Source organism: Myotis davidii, unplaced genomic scaffold (assembly GCF_000327345.1).
Source record: "Myotis davidii unplaced genomic scaffold, ASM32734v1 scaffold840, whole genome shotgun sequence".
Lineage (NCBI taxonomy): Eukaryota > Metazoa > Chordata > Mammalia > Chiroptera > Vespertilionidae > Myotis > Myotis davidii.
In genome coordinates, this window is record NW_006291973.1 from 469,892 (window position 1) to 490,754 (window position 20,863).

The window sequence follows — 20,863 nt, forward strand, 5'->3', positions numbered from 1 at the left end:
TCAATCGGTGTATGCTTAATTTCTAGTTGGTTCTTTATCACAACAGCGAGGGTCTCATTAGATTTCTTGTATATCTCATTAAGTTTATCGGCAGTTTCTAGAAAATTATTGAAAGACCTTAAAAGTGCGGTTTTGAGCTCTATATCCTCCATTTCTGTCATGTTTCTTTGTCTCCGCATTTTTTATGCTTTCTTGGTGCACCCCCTTGTGGTCTTTGAGCACAGTCTTGTTGTAGTTAAGCCTTGATTGTTTTAGGTAATACTAGAGGGGATTTGACCTCCAGGCCAACTGGCTGTGAGAATCAGCTGTGTCTGCAGTGAGAGAACTTCTGTCCTCTAGGGCAGTGCTAATCTAGCCTTTGCCTGAGGCTATCTGGCAAATGCCTCTGTGCAGGGCTTGGGCGGGGGGCGTGTCCCAGGGGATCAACAGGTGGGTGGGCTGAGCGAGCAGTTATGGCTGCTCTCAGTCCAGTCCCCAGGGCCTCTGCCTCTCAGAGTCCCAGCAACCACTGCAAACCTCGGAGAGAAAGCTGCCTTCGAGTTCCGACCGAAGCCAGACAGTCCCACTTCTCCTGTTTGAGTCTGGGTCCTTAGAGACTCACCTGGATCTGGAGCTCAGAGTCTGAGACTCCCTCCCGATTGAAACAGACAACCGCCCCCTCAGCCGCCAGCCCTCTCCGCACTCACTCCGCACCTTAGTATTTGACTTCAGTACTGCGCCTCCTCTGAGTCTCGGTATGCTATTCTCTTTCCTCCTAGTTGTAGAACTTCCACTCAGCCAGCCTCCTGTGGTTCTGGATGATGTCCGTTCCGTCTTTTAGTTGTATTTTTAAAGTGGTTGTTCGAGGCAGCAAACTCTGGCGTTAACCTATGCCGCCATCTTGGTTTTCCTGTTCATAGTTTTTTTAAACTATAGTCCGGCCCCCCAACAGTCTGAGGGACAGTGAACTGGCCCCCTGTTTAAAAAGTGTGAGGACCCCTGATCTAGATTATAGATTATTTTTATAATCCATAATAATACAAGTTTATCATGAGGTTTTGTGAATACTTCAAAATACTTTATTAAAATATTTTTAATTTACTAATTTGAGAGAGAGACATATATCAAGTTGTTGTTCCACTTATTTAGGCATTCATTGGTTGCTTCTTGTATGTGCCCTGACCAGAGATTGAACCTTAAACCTTGGCATATTGGGACGACACCCTAATGAATTGAGCTTTCAGGCCTGGGCCACTTCAAATACTTTAAACAATAGTTAAAATCAAATTCAGCTATCAGAAAATTTTTCACTAAATTTAAAACCATAATCTATTCTAAAATATCTGCATAATGGGCTTGTCATTGCATATTTACTGTTCCTGAGTTTCCCAGGAGTAGAGTGATACTTGGATAGTTTGCTATGTTATAAAAATCTTAAGAGACCCATAAGGAAAATAACAACACCACCCTTCTTAGACCACCCAAGATTATAAACTTGATTCCCCCCACTTTCCCCTCTGTCATAGCTGAGATTTCTTCTTCCAGTGTGATTCAAACCATAGCAAATGAGCTTTATTTTAGTTCTACTTACTTTAATGAGAATAACACATAGTTTTGACTTTATTATGACCTGGTGCCTTTCCTGCAAACAATTTATCCTCTTATTCTCTAAGCCTGTTCTTTCCAGTCTGCTAGTCATTAGCCACATGTGGCTATTTAAGTTTAAGTTAAATGAAATTAAATAAAATGAAAAATTCAGTTTTTCAATAAAACTAAAAATTCAGTTTTTCAGTGACGTTGGTCACATTTCAAGTGCTCAGTAGCTGTTACGTGACTGGTAGCTATCACATTGGCCAGTGCAGGTCCAGGACACATCCATCATTACAGAAAGTTCTGGACAGTGTTGATGTAGAGGCCTCATTTCCTGGAGAGTTGGTGAGTTAGCTTTTCTCTTTAAGACATTAGACAATTTCATAATTTTGCAACCTTTTTTTGAACTCTCTATCTGCTTTGTTAGTGTTGATTTAAGTATTGGAACCTTTTCAAAAGACTTGATATTATGTGTAACCATGGGTGTTCATTATTTCTTTTGGTTGTGGGAACAGTTCCTTGTTTTTCTTAAACTATGGCTCATTCATAGTTTCCCATATTTATCCTTTCTGCCTCTACAATGCAGTTACATACTTTAAAAACAGGTATATACTTAAATAAAAAGTAAATATATATTTATTGATATGCTTTCACTTATTAAGTCATTAAAAGATTAAAGAGATGGTATAAACGTATTCAGAGATAATAATGTGGATTTGGTTCTAGACCACCTCGATAAAGTGAATATTGCAAATCCCATGAATATTTTGGCTTTCCTTTGTATATAAAAGTTATGTTTACACTATATTATAGTCTAGCATTATGTCTAAAAAACTATGTACATACCTTAATTAGAGAATAACATTATTGCCCCAAATGCTAACCAGCCTTCGGTGAACCATTATCTTTTTGCTGGTAGAGCTTCTTGCCTCAGTGTTTATGGCAGCTGACTGATCAGTGTGGTGGTTGCTGGAGTTTGAGGTGGCTGTGGCAATTTCTTAAAATAAGACAACAATGAAGTTTGCTGTGTTGACTGATTCTTTCACAAATGATTTACCTTTAGCATGCGATGCTGTTTGATAGTGTTTTACCCACAGTAAAACTTCTTTCAAAATTGAAATCCATTCTTTCAAACCCTGTCACTGCTTTATCAACTAAGTTGATATAATATTCTAAATCCTTTGTTGTCATTTTCAGTTTCTTCACCAAGAGTAGATTCCATCTCAAGAAACTACTCTCTTTGCTCCTCATCTGTTAAAGTTTTACCATGAATTTGTAGCAGTTCAGTCACATCTAGGCTCCACTTCTAATTCTAGTTCTCTTGCTATTTCCATATCTACAGTTACTTCCTCCACTGAAGTCTTGACCCCCTCAAAATCATCCATGAGTGCTGGAATCAATTTCTTCCAAACTCTTGTTAATGTTTTGACCTCTTCCCATGAATCATGAATGTTTGTAATGGCATTTAGAAAGGTGAATCCTTTCTAGAAGGTTTTCAATTTATAGTTTGCCTAGACCAGTGGTTGGCAAACTGCGGCTTGCGAGCCACATGCGGCTCTTTGGCCTCTTGAGTGTGGCTCTTCCACAAAATACCACGTGCGGGCGTGCATGTACAGTGCGATTGAAACTTCGTGGCCCATACGCTGAAGTCGGTATTTTGTGGAAGAACCACACTCAAGGGGCCAAAGAGTAGCATGTGGCTTGCGAGCCACACTTTGCCGACCGCTGGCCTAGACCCATTAGAGGAATCACTATATACGGCAGCTATAGCCTTATGAAATGTGTTTCTTAATTAGTAAGACTTGAAAGTCAAAATTACTCCTTGATCCAGGGGCTGCAGAATGGATGTTGTTAGCAGGCATGAAAACAACATTACTCTTGTACATCTCCATCAGAGCTCTTGGGTGACCAGGTGCATTGTCAATGAACAGTAATGTTTTGAAAAGAATCTTTTTATCTGAACAGTAGTCTCAACAGTGGGCTTAAAATAATCGGTAAACTATGTTGTAAACAGATATGCTGTCATCCAAACTTTATTGTTCCACTTAGAGAGCACAGGCAGAGTAGATTTTGCATAATTGTTAAGGGCCTTAGGATTATCAGAATGGTAAGTGGACAGTGGTTTCAACTTAAAGTCACCAGCTGCATTAGCCCCTAACGAGAGTCAGCCTGTCCTTGGAAGGTTTGAAGCTGGGCATTGACTTCTCCTCGCTAGCTATGAAAGTCTAGATGGCATTTTCTTCCATTATAAGGCTGTTTTGTCTACATTGAAAATCTGTTATTGAGTGTAACCAACTTCATTAATTATCTTAGCTAGATCTTCTGGATAACTTGCTGCGGCTTCTAGATCAGCACTTGCTACTTCACCTTGAACTTTTATGTTATGGACATGGCTTATTTCCTTCAACTTCATGAACCAACATCTCGTAGCTTCAGACTTTTCTTCTAAGCTTCCTCGCCTCTCTCAGCCTTCACAGAATTGAAGAGTTAAGTCTTGCGTGGATTAGACTTTGAGGGAATGTTGTGGCTGGTTTGATCTTCTATCCAGACCACTATAACTTTCTTAATGTCAGCAATAGGCTGTTTCATTTTCTTATCATTCATGTATTCACTGGAGCAGCACTTTATTGGCTGTTGTGAAGTTTATATGAGCATGGATGGATGTCAGATTGTCCGTGTGTGTTAATGAGGTGTGTGTTAGTGAGTTAGGATTCTTACTGCCTTCAGTCTCATATCTGAACAGGTTCTCAGGTGGGTGGTAGGGAATGCTTCCTGCTTCTGTCCATACTCCTTTCCTCAGCTTCAAGTCACTTCCTATGAGTTGCACCTACGTATTCCATGTAGCTAGCTGACTATCTCTCCTTAGTTCTGACATTGATCTTTATTTCTCTTTATATAGTTGCAGATAGCTTCTAGACATTTCCAGGAGTTTCTTCCCTTGTATCATTTAGTCCATCTAAAACAACTCATTTTCTTAAAACCTGTTTCTTATAAATTCCCAATAGGATCAGTTTTCAGTGTTGGTAGTTTTGAATTTGAATCTTTTTTCTTCCCTTTACCTCATCTATCTTCCTTCAGTTAGTAATTAATTCCTATTTATTTTTTCTTCAACAGATAACCCCCATTTATCTCTTCTATTTCAATTAATATCTTTTTTAAAAAAATATTTTTATTGATTTTAGAGAGGAAGGGAGAGTCAGAGAAAGAGATGGAAACATCAGTGATGAGAGAGAATCATCAGTCAGCTGCCTCCTGCATGCCCCCTACTAGGGATTGAGCCCATAACCTGGGCATGTGCCCTTGACCAGAACCAAACCCGGGACCATTCAGTCTGTGTAGGCCGACGTTCTATCCACTGACCCAAATTAGTATCTTTATTATCTCAAGGCCACATTATTTCAGTGAACTCTTAAGTGGTGTCTGCCGCCTCCTCCTGATTCCTGGAATTAATTTTGCTGATGGTATGAAGTGAGGCTCTAGCCTAAACCCCTATTCCCTTTCCTGAAAATCCCAGTTTTATTGAAATATGATTAACGGAGCCTTCTCTTTTCTGTTCTCTGTACTAGGTTAGCTAGTCTGTATTTTTTCTTGCATTAATTCTACTAATGCTTTTTTGGGGGGGTGTGGGGTTGGCAGGCTTTGAAACAGCAGGTAACAGATTTACAGGAAGATTTGAAAAGAAAGGAAGCAAAATGGTCAAGAACACATGGCCGTCTTAGAAGCCAGATAGAAATGTTGGTCAAAGAGAACACAGACCTCCGGGAAGAAATAAAAGTGATGGAGAGATTCCGACTCGATGCTTGGAAGAAAGTGGAAGCCGCTGAGGGCAGCATCAAGATGGGTCAGTGCAGGACTACCATGAAGAAAGAGGGCTCCATGGTAGGTTTGGAGACCAGTTGGCCTTGTCAAGTTAGGGGGAGATGTTAAATATTTGAGCAGTCAGATTCCTACCGACAGAAAGCACAAGGGCAGTTTCCAGGGCTGCTGGGAGAGAGTGAGGGGTTAGTGTTTAATAGGAACAGCGTTTCAGTTTTGCAAGTTGAAGAGAGTTCTGTGAATGAATGGTGGTGATGGTTGCAAGACAGTGTGAATGTACTTAATACCACTGACCTGTGCACTTTAACATGGTTAAGATGGTAACTATCACCCTGTCTGGTGTCACTCAGTGGCTAGAGCATTGTCCCATGCACCAAAGGGTCGAGGGTTCAATTCCCGGTCAAAGGTGTGTACCTGGATTGCAGGTTTGATCCCAGGTCCCAGTCAGGGCACTTGTGGGAGGCAACCACTGGATGTGTCTCTCTCATATTGATATTTCTCTCTATCTCTCCTTTCTTTCTTTCTCTCTCCCTTCTGCCTCCCTTCCATTCTCTAAAAATCAATGGAAAAAATATCCTCCAATGAGGATTAACAACAACAAAAAGATGGTAAATATTATGCCATATATATTTAACCATAGTTAAAAAAATAATTTTGAGCATTGCTATAGAGATAGTTTTCAAATTCATTTGTATAATTCTTATAAGGGGATTATTATAAGCAGTAGGCAGACAGTGTCAGTTAAAACAGGCCAAGGGAAGTGTTTGCATAGAGTCACATGCTTGTGACCCTTTTAAATCAAGTTATTGGTGTTTCATTCATCTCTGTTTACAACTCTGGTTTGCCAGGCACTGCTTTTAGGCACTGCAGATAAAGCAATGAGCAAAACAGGCAAATGTCCTTGCCCTCTTGAAACTTAATATTCTAGTGGCAGGAGAAAGACTATAAATAAGATAGATAGATAAAATATATGGTATGTGACATAGTGGTGGAAATGAAGGAGAAAAAGCAAGGAGTGGGGATAACTGTATGGGGTGTTGCAGTTATATGTATGATGGCCAGGGAAGGCCTTACAGAGAAAGCAACATATGAATAATGGCTGAAGAGGGACCTGGGTGAGAAGCAGAGTAGGCACAGGAGACCTGGACCTGGAGACTGTCTGCTTGGAGGGCCTGAGGTTGAGCAATGCCAAAGGCTGGTCCTGTAGGTCCTCGAATAGTGTCATTTCATTATAAGATTGATGCTGTAGGAACTTAACTCTTACTTATATCATATCAGCCTGATAAAATTGTTCTCATTATACGTCATTTCACTTAAAGTCACAGAACATATCAAAGATGTTAAGTGAGCACTTACTGTAAAGCTGGAGCAGAGAAAGTGGGGAGAATAGTAGGGGATGAATCCAGAGATATGACGAAGGGTGCTGGGTGCAGATTTCATTAGGCCTTAATAGGTTCTGTAAACACTTGGGCTTTTTCCCTGAGTGCAGTGGGAGCTCTTGCAGAGCTTTGATTGAAGGGGTGGCCTAACCCTTTATCTTAGTGTTTGGGGAAAGCATCAAAAATCTAAATTCAGGATTGATTCTAAAGAACTGACAGATAACCTTATTCAAAATCATAAGAGCTTTAATAGAAACTTACATACATGGGTAAGGTAGCTGCTCCCAGTGGTGGCCTTCCTGGAAGAATCCACTTCCTTCTAGGACAGGTTCTCTTTTTTTTTATAGGGGATTAAAAATAAAACCATATGGTGGGTAGTCACATAGACCACCAGCAAGAACAATGTTTTTAAGTTAACATAATAACATCAGGCAATTATCACACTCTATACATTCATTAACCTCCTTCCTGGGGACATGATGTTTATCTTTGGATGGCATTTGGCTTTCTGGGTAGTCAGCCAAGCCTCAGGCTACTGAGGGTTAAATAGAGTCCAACATTTCCCAGAGGCCTTTGCTGCTGGAGACATATTGCATCTCTGAGTTCCCCAACACTTAGCTCACTTTACTGTAGACTTAAGAATAGACTTGAGGGGGTGGCAAACTATGGGCCCAGTCAGGAACATCAAGGTGGACTATTGCAGTAATTCAGACTAGAGATGAGATGATAGTGGCTTAGACTGGGGGAGTGGCATTAGAGGGGCTGAGGAGTGGACGGGATTTATTGATGAACTGTATATGGGGTGTGGCAGCAAGAAAGTAGTTAGGAATGGCTTCCCCGTTTAGTGTAGTTTTTTTGCTTAATATAAGAATTTCAATTTGTTATTAAAGTACATAAGAAGACAACACATATTGCTCAGGTGCAGACAAGGTGAGTTTGAAATGCCAATGAGTATCAGTAATGTTTAGTAGACAGTTATGCATATATCAGGAGAAGTCAGGTTGGAGGTAGAAGTTTGGGGTCATCAGAATGTATGGTAAAGCCTTGGGCTAAGATGACTGAGGCTGAAAGTGAAGAGGTCCAAATACTGAGCAGAGTAAGAAGCTGGGAGGCAAGGAGGACAAATAACCATGGAGTAGGAAGGAAAGGAGGTCCGTGTGGTGTTCTGAGAGCCAAGTTGAGAAAGGCTCTCAAGGGGTACAGTGTGGCCTACAGGCATCAAAGGCTGCTGCTCAGTAAGTTGAGGACTGAAGGTTGGTCCTTGGATTTACCAAGTAGAGATGTGTCAGAGATAAAAGCCTGACTGGATAAGAGAGAATGGGGAGAAGTTTCAGACAGAATATGAGATCTGTGTGGAAAAGTTTTGCAGTAAATGTAAAAACGGGGTAGTGGCTGTAGGGGAAATTGTTTTGTTTTTAAGATGGGAAACTAACAGGTGTTTGTATATTGGTAGAGTTGGTTTCAGTAGAGAGGGAAATGATGCAGTGATCATAAGTAAGGGACATGGGATTTAGGGAATGAATGAGTGGAGGGGCTGGTTTTGGCCAGGAGCACAGGCAGTTCGACTTCAGTAACAGAAAGTCTAAGGGTCTGGACCTAGGGCTAGGAACTTGGTAGGAAGTTCCCTTCTGATGCTTTAACTTTCTCAGTAAAGTGGGAAGCACGATACTCTGCTGAGGGTGAGGGCAGAGAACATGGGAGAAAGTGTAAAATAGTTGTCGAAGAGACAGGAAAGCCAAGGGACTGGGAAGTATAGTCTGAGTCCTGGGCTGCATTGGGGGCCCATGTATGTTAGAGATCATTGTTTCCAATGAGAATGGCTTGCATTATTTTTTTATTTTTTTTTTTGGGGGGGTGTCAGTTGGTGGAAAGTTATGTTTTAGGAGAGGTGTGGTCATCAGGGGGAATACCACAAAGCAGAGAGAGGTGCTTAGAAGTTAACAGTATGCAGTGACCCATGAACATGCTTAAGAAGGGCATAGGCTACCAGGTTGTGAGGGACATTGAACACATGGATCAATGACTTGTAGGACCCTGTGGGCTGTAGTCAGGAAGTGGAATTCTCCCTTCTTCCCCAAACATTTCATTATGGAAGTTTCCCAGATAGAGACATTTGAAAACACAGTCCCATGAACACCTGACTACTCACCTAGATTGAACCACTGTTAAGGTTTGCATATTGTGGTTTTTGCTGGACCATGTGAAGGTAGTTGTAGAAATCATGGCATATCACCCATATATATACTTGAACACTAAATGGCATTGGCTTTTTTAATAGACCAGGCTAGTTATTTTGTAGAATACCTCACATTCTGGATTCAAATGCTTTGAAACTGAACAGTTATTGATCATTGCAAATAGTGATAATGACTAGTTCTAGAGTTTGCCCGTGGGAGTGCGTGGCTAAGATTGGAGGGAGAGTAGGTCAGAAAAGGCAAGGAGGGGTACATGGTGGGGTGAGTACACAGCCATGAGACTCAGAGCTTGGTGGGGGTGGGTAGGGAGGAGAGAAAGAAATTTGGTTGGAAGCAGTGATGGGGAGCAAGGAGGACACCTACTACCTCTAAATCTAGGGTTGTGAGCTCTGAGAGCGAGAAACCTCCATCTCTACAAGGGACAGTGGTGAGCATTCATCTCAGTGGGACTGAGGGCTCAGTTAGAGCAAGGCAGTGAGGGAAATGTTAACTGGAGAGGCTGAGATAAGGGGGTTTTGCTGATGGGGTAACCATGAGCTCCTACTCTCTCCTCTGGCTAGCCTGGTAACAGTCACAGAAGACTGTTTCATTTTACATTGTTATGCCCTTAACTTGAGAAATGAATATATTTACAGAGGTGGTGTGTGTGTGTGTGTGTGTGTGTGTGTGTACCTGTGTGTGTGTATTCACTCTGGTCTCTAGTGATAAATGAAAAACAATGTAATTGAACAAACTTAAAACATTCTCATTGCAAGCTGAGTTCTGTTAGTTTAATTCATTGTACTAATATGTAGACTAGCACTAATTTTATATTCAATTATATAATTATCTCCTACTGTAGAATTCATCAGTTCAAATTCAAAAGAGTCAAAATTCTTCAGGAACCCAGCTAGAGAAATACAAGAAAAATAATTTGTCCACACAAGGTAAGAAGCTACATGATCTTTTTAGAAGACATTTCAGGAATTTAAAAAATAGAAAATTAATCTACCTTAAGAAATAAAATATCATAATTTTAATCGAAGCCTCCTATGTATCCTACTCCCCCCTTAATTTCCACCTTGACAGCATTCTCGTACTGGTTTCTCATTCTTTTACTATATTGTGTCCATAAATCAATATAGTATTGATTTCGTACTTTATGTATTTCTCTGCAATTTGTTTTTGTCTCTCCATATTTTAAGACTTACACATTAATACATATAAACTGTAGTTTATTGATTATAATAGCTATACAGAATCCACTTGTATTTGCCAGTCAGGTTTTCCTGTTGATGGGCATTCATGTTTCATTCAGTGTGTCAGTAGGATGAATAGGGCTGCAGAAAGCCTTTTTTAAAAGAATTAAATTTTGCCGAAACCGGTTTGGCTCAGTGGATAGAGTGTCGGCCTGTGGACTGAAGGGTCCCAGGTTCGATTCTGGTCAAGGGCGTGTACCTGGGTTGCGGGCACATCCCCAGTGGGAGATGTGCAGGAGGCAGCTGATGTTTCTCTCTCATTGATGTTTCTGACTCTCTATCTCTCTCCCTTCCTCTCTGTGAAAAATCAATAAAAAATATATATATTTTTTAAAAATTAAATTTATTGGGGTGGTTTCAGGTATAGATTTCTATGACATAAGATCTACATATTGCATTGTGCCCCCACAATCCAAAGTCAAGTCATTTTCCATCATCATATATTAGGCACCATTCATTGCCCCTATTTGCCTCCCCTCTTCCCTCTGACAACTACCACACTGCTGTTTGTGTCCACAAGTTTCAGTTTTATATCCCACATATGAATGAAATCATATGGTTCTTAGCTTTTTCTGACTGACATGTCATTAGCATATTCTCAAGATCCATCCCTGTTGTTGTAAATGGCAGTTTTTCATCTTATGGCTGAGTAGTATTTCATTGTATATATGTATCACATCTTCTTTATCCAGTACTCTACCAAAGGACACTTTGGTTGTCTCCATGTCTTGGCCACCATGAATAATGAACATAGAGTTATACACACACACACACACACACACACCCCACACACTTATGTATATATCTTTGTGAATACATGTTTTCGAGTTTTTTGGATATATACCCAGGAGAGGGATTGCTGGGTCCTATGGTGGTAACTCTATTCTTAATTATTTGAGGAATCACCACACTGTTTTCTATAGTGGCTGTACCAGTCTACATTCCTACCAGCAGTGAATGAGGGTTCCCCTTTCTCCACCACCTCTCCAACACTTATTATTACTTGTTGATAATAGCCATTCTAACAGGTGTAGTTTTGATTTGCATATCCCTAATTGCCAGTGAGGTTGAACATCTTTTCATCTTTTCATTGGCTGTTCCATGTGTCTTCTTGGGAGAGGTGTCTGGTCAGGTCCTCTGCCCATCTTTTAATTGGATTGTTTGGTGTTGAGTTTTATGAGTTCTTTACATATTTTGGATATTAAACCTTTGTCAGAGCTTTTTTTTTAAAATTTTGTTTTATTGCTTAAAGTATTACAAAGAATATTATATATGTCTCCTTTTTCTTTTTCTCCCCTTGATCTTCCCCCGGCCTCCCCTATCCCCCTTGTCAGAGCTTTTGATTGCAAATATAATCTTCCATTCTGTTGGCTGTCTCTTGGTTTTGTTGTCGGATTTTGTTGTGCAGAAGTTTTTTAGTTTGATATAGTCCCATTCATTTATTTTTGCCTTCCCTTGCTTTTCGGGTCAAGTTTATAAAATGTTCTCTATGACCACTGTCCATAAGTTTAGTACCTATGTTTACTTCTATGTTATTTATTGTTCCAGATCTTATATTTAGGTCTTTGATCCATTTTGAATTGGTTTTTGTACATGCTGACAAACTGTAATGTTTCATTCTTTTGCATGTGGCTTTCCAATTTTCCCAGCATCATTTATTGAAGAGGCTTTCTTTATTCCATTGTGTGTTTCTGGCTCCTTTGCTGGAAATTATCTGCCCATATACGTGTGGTTTTATATCTGGGTTCTCAATTCTGTTTCATTGATCCGTGTATCTGTTTTTCTGCCAATACCATGCTGTTTTAATTGTTGTAGCTCTGAAGTATAATTTAAAGTCAGGTAGTGTGATACTTTTGGCTTCATTCTTTTGTCTCAGGATTGCTTTGGCTATTCAGGATCTTTTGTGAATCCATACAAATTTGATGAGTTTTGTTCTATTCCTTTAAAAAATGACATCGGTGCATGGAACAACCAATGAGATTTTAATGGGGAGTGCATTAAATTTGTATATTGCTTTGGGTAGTATGGACATTTTAACTATGTTGATTCTTCCAATCCATGGGATATTTTTCCATTTTGTTGTATTTTTCAATCTTCTTTAATAATGCTTTGTAGTTTTTAGTATATAGGTCTTTCATGTCCTTTGTTAAGTTTATTCCTAGGTAATTTATTATTTTGGTTGCAATTGCAAAGGGAATTTTTTTTCATTTCTTTTTCTAACATTTTGTTGTTAGTATATAGGAAGGCATTGGATTTTATATTTTTCCTCACCTGAAGTTATTTTTTCCATTGATTTTTAGAGAGTGGAAGAGAGAGAGAGAAACATTGATGTGAGAGAGACACATTGATTGGTTGTTTCCCACACACACCCTAGCTGGACCTAGGGATCGAACCTGCAACCCAGGTATGTGCCCTTGATTAGAAAGCAAACCAAAGACCCTTTGGTGTGCCAGATGACACTCTAACCACTGGGAAATACCAGCCAAGTCAGCATTGGCATTTTTTATGTTTATTTAGTATCCTTCAACTTACTGTATTTGTTTATTGTTTCTAATAGTTTTTTTTTCTTTGTAGAGTCTTTAGGGTTTTCTGTGTACAGAATCATGACATCTGCAAAAAGTGACATTTTCACTTCTGCGTTCCCAATTTGGATGCCTTTTATTTCTTTCTCTTGCCTTATTGCTCTGGCTAGGAACTATGTTGAGTAAGAGTGGTAAGAGTGGGCATCCTTGTCTTGTTCCTGATTTTAGAGGAAAAGTTTTCAGTTTTCTGCCATTGAGTAGGGTTTATCATATATAGCCTTTACTATGTTGAGGTACTTTCCTACTATTCCTATTTTATTGAATGTTTTCGTCATAAATGGATTTTGTATCTTATCAAATGCATTTTCTGCATCTATTGATAAGATCACATGATTTTTATCTTTTCTTTTGTTGTCTGGGCACATGCCCAGGGTGCAGGTTTCATCCCCAGTGGAAGGCGTGGCATGCAGGAGGCAGCAGATCGATGTTTCACTCTCACATTGATGCCTCTCTATCCCTCTCCCTCTCTCTCTCAAAATCAATTTAAAAAATAAAAATATACTAATGAGATGTGTTAGGAAGTATTGCCTCTTCAATGTTTTGGAAGAGTTTGAGAAGGATAAGTTTTAAATCTCTTTGAATGTTTGGTAGAATGCATTGGTGAAACCATCTAGTCCTGAACTTTTATTTTTGGGGAGGTTTTTGTTGTTGTTGTTAATAGTCACCTGAGGATCTGTCCCCTCCATTGATTTTTAGAGAGAGAATTGGAAGTTAGGTTGTTCACTTGGGATTTCTCTTGTTTCTTGAGACAGGCCTATAATGACTACTGCTTTCACTGCATCCCAGAAGTTTTGATATGTTGTATTGTCATTCTCATTTGTCTGTCTACATCTTTTGACTTACCTTTATTTCTTCTTTGATCCAGTCAATTTTTAGTAGTATATTGTTTAATCTCCACATATTTGTGGGTTTCTTTACTTCCTTTTTGCAGTTGATTTCTAATTTTTAAGGCATCATGGTCAGAGAATATGCTTGATATAATTTCAGTCTTGAATTTGTTGAGGCTACTTGTGTGACCCAACATATGGTCTCTCTTTGAGAATGTTCCTTGTGTACTGGAAAAGAATGTATAATTTGATGTTCTTGGATGAAAGGCTCTGTAAATGTCAATTTTGTCCATTTGGTTTAATGTGTCATTTAATACCAATATTTCTTTTTAAAAATTTTAAAATACTTATTCTTGAGAGTATTAAAGATGTCCTTCTCCCCTCCCCCCCCCATTGTCCCGCTCCATCAGGTTTTGCCCCTGCCCTAGGCCTTCACCCCCCTGTTGTTTGTGTCCATAGGTAATGCATATATGCATATAAGTTCTTTGGTTAATCTCTTCCCATTCCTCTCTTCCCTCTGCGATTCGTCAGTCTGTTTCATGTTTCCATGCCTCTGATTTATTTTAGTCAACAGTTTATTTTGTTCATTAGATTTTAAAAAATATATATTTTATTGATTTTTTACAGAGAGGAAGGGAGAAGGATAGTTGGGTACTCCCTTGTAGGTAACTAATTGCTTTTCTCTTACAGCTTTTAAGATTCTCTTTGTCTTTAACCCTTGTCATTTTAATTATGTCTTGGTGTGGGCCTCTTTGGGTTCCTTTTCTTTGGGACTCTGAGCTTCCTGGCCTTGTAAGTCTATTTCTTTCACCAGGTAGGGGAAGTTTTCTGTCATTATTTCTTCAAATAGGTTTTCAATATCTTGCTTTTTCTCTTCTCCTTCTGGCACCCCCATAATGCAAATATTGGTACACTTGAAGTTGTCCCAGACGTTCTTTACACTATCTTCATATTTTCGGATTCTTTTTTCTTTTTGCTCTTATGATTGGGTGTTTTTTGCTTCCTTATGTTCAAAATCATTGATTTGATTCTCGGATTACTCTTATTATTGAATCCCTGTAAATTACTCTTTAAAAATTTTTTTTTATTTTTTGGTTAAACCTCACCCAAGGATATTTTTCCATTGATTTCGTTCTTTACACTATCTTCATATTTTCGGATTCTTTTTTCTTTTTGCTCTTATGATTGGGTGTTTTTTGCTTCCTTATGTTCAAAATCATTGATTTGATTCTCGGATTACTCTTATTATTGAATCCCTGTAAATTACTCTTTAAAAATTTTTTTTTATTTTTTGGTTAAACCTCACCCAAGGATATTTTTCCATTGATTTTTAGATAGAGTGGAAGGGAGGGGGAGAGACAGAGAGAAATATCCATATGAGAGAGACACATTGATTGGTTGCCTCCCACATGTGCTCCAACCACGACCAGTATGGAGTCGGCAACCAAGCTACGTGCCTTTGGCTAGAAGCAAACCTGGGACCGTTTAGTCCATGGGCTGACGCTCTACCCACTGAGCCAAACCAGCGAGGGCCCTATAAATTATTCTTTATTTTAGTTAGTGTATGCTTAATTTATGACTGGTCCTTTTTCATGTCTTTGTTCTCACTAAGGTTTTTGAAATTCTAAGATCCTTGAAAGTCTCACTAAGATCCTTGAAGCTCTCAAGATCCTTGAGCAACCTTATAACCATTGTTTTGAACTCTGTATGTAATAGTTTGCTTGCTTCCATTTTATTTAGTTTTCTTTCTGGAGATTTCTTCTGTTCTTTCATTTGTGACATGTTTCTTTGTCTCTGCATTTTGGCTGCTTCCCTGTGTTTGTTTCTATTTGTTAGATAGAGCTGCAATGTCTCTTGGAATTGTTAGAGTGGCCTTGTGTAGTAGGTGTCCTGTAGGCCCAGTGGCTCAACATCCCAGTCACCTGAGCTGGGCACTCTAGGGGTGCACCTGTGTGGGCTGTGTACACAGTCATGTAGTTGAGTAGTTGAGACTTGCTATTGTGTTACTGGAAGGAATTGACCTCTAGGCCAATTGGCTGTGAGGACCAGTTGCGACTACAGTGAAAGAGCTGCTGTGCAAGAGACACTTCTATGGAGCAGGACTTACTTCAAGTGGGGCTTTGAGTCTGCCTTTTGAGTGTGTTGTTTGTGGATGTGTAAAGTTGTAATATGGTATGGTCTAAAGTTGTCCACTGGGTGCACTGGCCTGGGACCTACCGGGAGGTGCAAAGTCAAGCACTGTCTGGGGCCATCTGTAGGTGGCTGCTACTTGTATTAGGTTTGGAAGTGCCCAGTCAAGGTCCAACTGTGAAGCAAGGCAGGGTGGTGCTAGTCCCCGGTCTTGGGCCTTTTATTTATTTATTTATTTATTTAAAAAAATCTTTATTGTTGATTGGACCTATTATTGATAGGTATGGGGCATGCTGACACCAGTTGCTGCTTATTTGAGAGATTTTAGGAACATCTGAAGCCTGAGCCAGAACAGGCCATTCATATGGAAAAGATGCTGCAAACAGCTTGGGTCGGGCTGCAAATTGAATAGGGTGGGGTCTCAGGGAATCACCTGAGACCAATCAGAGTGGGACAAACAGTGTGAGCCAATCTGATGGAAACTTAGACATGGCTGCCATCAGCTCTGCAATGGGAGGGGGTCTCAACATAGGAACAACAACCCTCATAAGCACCCCTGTCTGGGAGAAAGATGCCCCCGAGTTTTTGCTCCTGTGCCAGACAATCCAGTTCTTCCTTGTGTGTTCCTGGATTTCCCCCTTGCTGCTGCTCCAGCACTGGAGCTCAGAGGGATCGAGTCTGAGTAAGTCTGTGCACTGGCCCTTTAAGAGGAACTGCTGGGACTCCAACAGCCTCTGTGTCACTCAGCCACAGTCCCTGCTGGTTTTTACATCCCGAAGTTATGGGGACCTCTCTTCCCAGCTCTGGAATCTTGGGCTGGAGGTCTGGTGTGGGGCTGGGATCCCTTGCTCCTCATGAGAGGCCTCCACAATGGAGATATCCCTCCTGATTAAAAAATGCCACATACGGGTGTTGGACCAGCCTATTCCACAACTCCACTCCTGCCAGTCTCGATGTATTTCCTTTCTTTCTTCTCTAGCTGTAGGACTTCCATCCAGCTAGATTTCAGGCAGTTCTGAATGATGGTTCTGTATGTTAGTTGTAATTTTGATGTTGTTGTGGGAGAGGTGAGTACCAATATTCACCTATACCTCTTTCTTTGTTCCTCTCCCAGTATTTCTTTATTGATTTTTTGTTTGGGTGATCTATCTAGAACTGTCAATGGAGTATTAACGTCCCCAACTATGATTGTGTTTTGATTTGTTTCTTCCTTTAGTTCTGTGTGTAGCTTTACACATTTCGATGATTTGGTGCCTATATATTACATTAAGAAGTGTTATATCTTCTTGATTTAGTGTGCCATTTATTATTATAAAATGTCCATCTTTTCCTCTTGTTTATCTTTGTTATCTTGAAATCTATTTTGTCAGATAGGTGTATGGCTACACCTGTGGATGTTATTTGCTTGGAGAATAATTTTTCTACCATGTCTCTTTGAATCTACCTTTGTCTTTGCAGCTTAGATGTGTCTCTTGAAAGCAGCATGTGGTTGGGTTTTGTTTTTTGATCCAATTTGCTACTCTGTGCCTCTTTATTGGTGAATTCAGTCTATTTACATTTATGGTATTTATTGATTTCTGAGGATTTCCTATCGCCATTTTATCCTTTATTTTCTGGTAGCTCTGTGCCTATGTTGGTTCTTTTCCTTTGTGTTTCTGTTTATAGTTTTTGTTTGGTGGATTCCATATTTCTTTCCTCTGTTCCCTCTTTTTTACTTTTATTTTTTGAGTTATGGCTTAATGTTTTTTGATGTGTATTTCCCATAAGTTTTATGAAAAAGGAAGTTGTATATATACAGTATTTTTTTCTTTTGAGTGCTTTTGATCCGCATCTTCAGCCTGTTCAGACTTTTACCCACCTTTACCCTCCTTTTATGTTTTTGTTGTTACAAATTATTCCTGTTTATGCTGTAAGATTTTTTGTGATCTTACTCATAGTGTTGTGCTCTTATGCTCTTTGTTTCAGGTAAAATAATCCCTCTTGAGCAGTGGTTCTCAACCTTCTGGCCTTTTAAATACAGTTCCTCATGTTGTGACCCAACCATAAAATTATTTTTGTTGCTACTTCATAACTGTAATGTTGCTACTGTTATGAATCGTAATGTAAATATCTGATATGCAGGATGGTCTTAGGTGACCTCTGTGAAAGGGTCATTCGACCGCCAAAGAGGTCATGACCCACAGGTTGAGAACCGCTGTTCTTGAGTATTTCTTGCAATGGAGGTTTCCTGGTAATAAATTTCCTCAGCTTCTGTATGTGTGGAAAAGCCTTTATTTCTTCTTCATATTTAAAGGATAACTTTGCTGGATATATTATTCTTGCTGGTAATTTCTCTCAGTCGTTTGAATATTTGGTTCTACTTTCTTTTGACTTAGAGAATTTCTGCTGGGAAGTACAAAAACAATTGGATTGGTTTTCCTTTGTAGGTCACTTACTTCTTTTCCCTGGGTGCTTGAGAATTTTTTCTTTGCCATTAATTTTTGACAGTTTTAATAAAATGTGCCTTTTTGGATTGAGTTAATTAGATGTTTTGTTGCTTCTTGGATTCAAGGATCTAGTTGTTTTCATAGGTTTGGAAAGTTCTCATCCATTATTTGTGTGAATAATTTCTCAATTTCCTTTTCCCTCTCCTCTTCCTTTGGTATGACTATTATTTTTATTTATTTATTTTTGCGTCATATTTTATATTGCTTTTTCTGATGGAGTCAGATAGTTCTTGTAGCATTCTTCCTTTTTTATTTTATTTATTTTTATGCTCAAGTCTCTCTCTCTCTTTTTCCCTCTGTGATGCCTGTCTTCGGTATCACTAATTCTTTTTTCCATCTGGTCGGCTCTGTTTCCTATGATCTGTAGTTTACTCCTATTCTCCTTAATTGAATGCTTCATTTCCAGGACTTCTGGTTGGTTCTTTTTTAATGTTTCAATCTGTTTTGTAAAATACTCGTTCATTAATTTGTCTTCTGAGTGCATTAAATTGCTTGTCTGTATTTTTGTGCATCTTGTTAAGTATTTTCAGAACTGCAATCTTGTTTAATTTTCTGTCATTTATATCACATATTTCTATGTATTCCAGTTTGCTTTCTGGAGATTTTTTCTTTCTGAGCTGCCTTGCTACCTTGGTTATTCATGGTATTTGCTGGTCTCCTTTGTCTAGGCATCTATGTTTTATTGACCCTTCTCTAGCAGCTTTCTCTGAAGAGGTCTTTCTGCTATTTTCTAGTAGGTGGCACTGAATCACAAGATTTTTTTTAACCTCTGTGAAATAATTCAGGTGACTTCAAAAGCTACTGTTGGGTGTGGGGTTTGTTTTGCCCTCACTGTAATGGTGACCCCCGGACCTCACATGGTGTTCTCCCCTCACCCCTGCTCCCCAACTGGGGATCAATCACAGAGGGAATCACGGATTCTGCTGCAGTAGCTCTTGGCTTGCAGATAATTTGTTTCCCAACCAGACATCAAGGGTGATGGGAAGCGAGTTTTGGGAATCCAAGTGGTGGCAGGGCTCTGTGGCGCCATTTCTTTATCTGAAACACCAACTGCCCGACAGTGGACATCCATGGCAGAATCCCTGCACTGTGTCCTCGCCCCAGTCTCCCAGCTGCTTTTTGCACTGCTTGCCCTCCTGGAGTGCCCACTGAGACTCTCTGTTCCTCCCAACCGAAGGAAGCACCTGTTACTACTGGCTTCCTCCCCTCTTGTGGCCGAGCTGGCCATGTGTTCCTGGCTGCAGGGCTGCAACCGTGGCTATCTGAGCTTTTTCTCCTTTCGTACCTCCCCATTTGTTCCCACTTGTCCACCTTTAGATGCTTCAATCCCCGGTCTCTCAGGCCTGCCTCTATATCAAGCAGGGAATCCTTTGCTGAGTTAGTTGATAAACTTTTTAAAGTTTCAAGGGGAGAAGCCAGGGGACCACTCATACCACCATTCCTCTGAAGTCACTCCTCATAAAGCCTAGATCACATGAGTTTCTCTGTATGAATTTAATGTGTACAGCATGTTGATTTGATACATTTATATATTATGATTTCCAGTGTAGCCATAATTAGCACCTTTATCACCATCACATACTTATCATTTCTTTTTAGAGGTTGGAATAATAAGTTTGAGGTTTACAATACCGGTTTTTGTCTATATTCAGTATACTTTGCATTAGAGCCCTAGGACTTATTTTACTATTTGTTGCAAATTTGTATCCTTCACTAACATTTCTCCTATATATCAACCTTCCAGTCCCTGGTAACCACCTTTCATTCTGTTTTTATGAGGTTGCTTGTTTTTTTGTTTGTCTTTAAAGTAGCCAGCCAGTGCCTCTAAGCATGAATCACTTTCTCTCTCTTTTTTTAAAAATGTTTTTATTGATTTCAGAGAGAGGAAGGGAGAGGGAGAAAGATAGAAACATCAATGATGAGAATTGTTGATTGGCTGCCTCCTACATGTTATCCACTGGGGATCGAGCTTGCAACCTGGGCATGTGCCCTAACCAGGAATTGAACCATGGCCTCCTGGTTCACTGAGCTACACCAGCTGGCTGAGTTTGCTTTTTTTCAGATTCCACATATAAGTGTCTTTCTCTGACTTAGCTCAATACCCTCAAGGTTCATTCATGTTATTTGCAAATGGCAGGATTTTCTTCTTTATTTGTCACTAGAGGCCTGGTGCATGGATTTGTGCACTTGTGGGGCGTGGCCTATGGGGATCGGCCCGCTGTGGGAGCACCGCTCATTGTGGTCAGCCAAGTGGCGCTCCCACTGTGGGAGTGCACTGACCACCTGGAGGCAGCTCCTGCGTTGAGCGTCTGCCCCCTGGTGGTCAGTGCATGTCATAACGACTGGTTGACTGGTCATTCCAACATTTGGTCACTGGGCTTTTATATATACTGGAGGCCTGGTGCACAAAAATTTGTGCACTCGGGGGGAAGGGAGGAGTCCCTCAGCCCGGCCTGTGCTCTCTTGCAGTCTGGGACCCTTCGGCAAATAACGACATGCTGGCTTAGGCCTGATCCCGGGTGGCAGAGGGCAGGCCCAATCCCTAGGTGCAGCCCCTGGTTGGGCTTAGAGCAGGGCTGATTGGGGAGTTGGGGCGCCGCCCCCTGTCACACTCAAGGCAGGGTCGATGGGGAAAAATGGG

General features: G+C 40.2%; 1 protein-coding gene across 1 annotated transcript in view; it reads left to right on the forward strand.

Moving 5' to 3' along the window:
• The window catches only part of CENPJ (centromere protein J), a 67,529-nt gene that overhangs the window by 26,235 nt on the left and 20,431 nt on the right, over positions 1–20,863 (forward strand). Inside the window, exons 9-10 of the mRNA XM_015565052.1 lie at positions 5,206–5,448; positions 9,801–9,885. Coding sequence (XP_015420538.1) covers positions 5,206–5,448; positions 9,801–9,885 — 328 coding nt within the window. The remainder of the gene's footprint in view (positions 1–5,205; positions 5,449–9,800; positions 9,886–20,863) is intronic.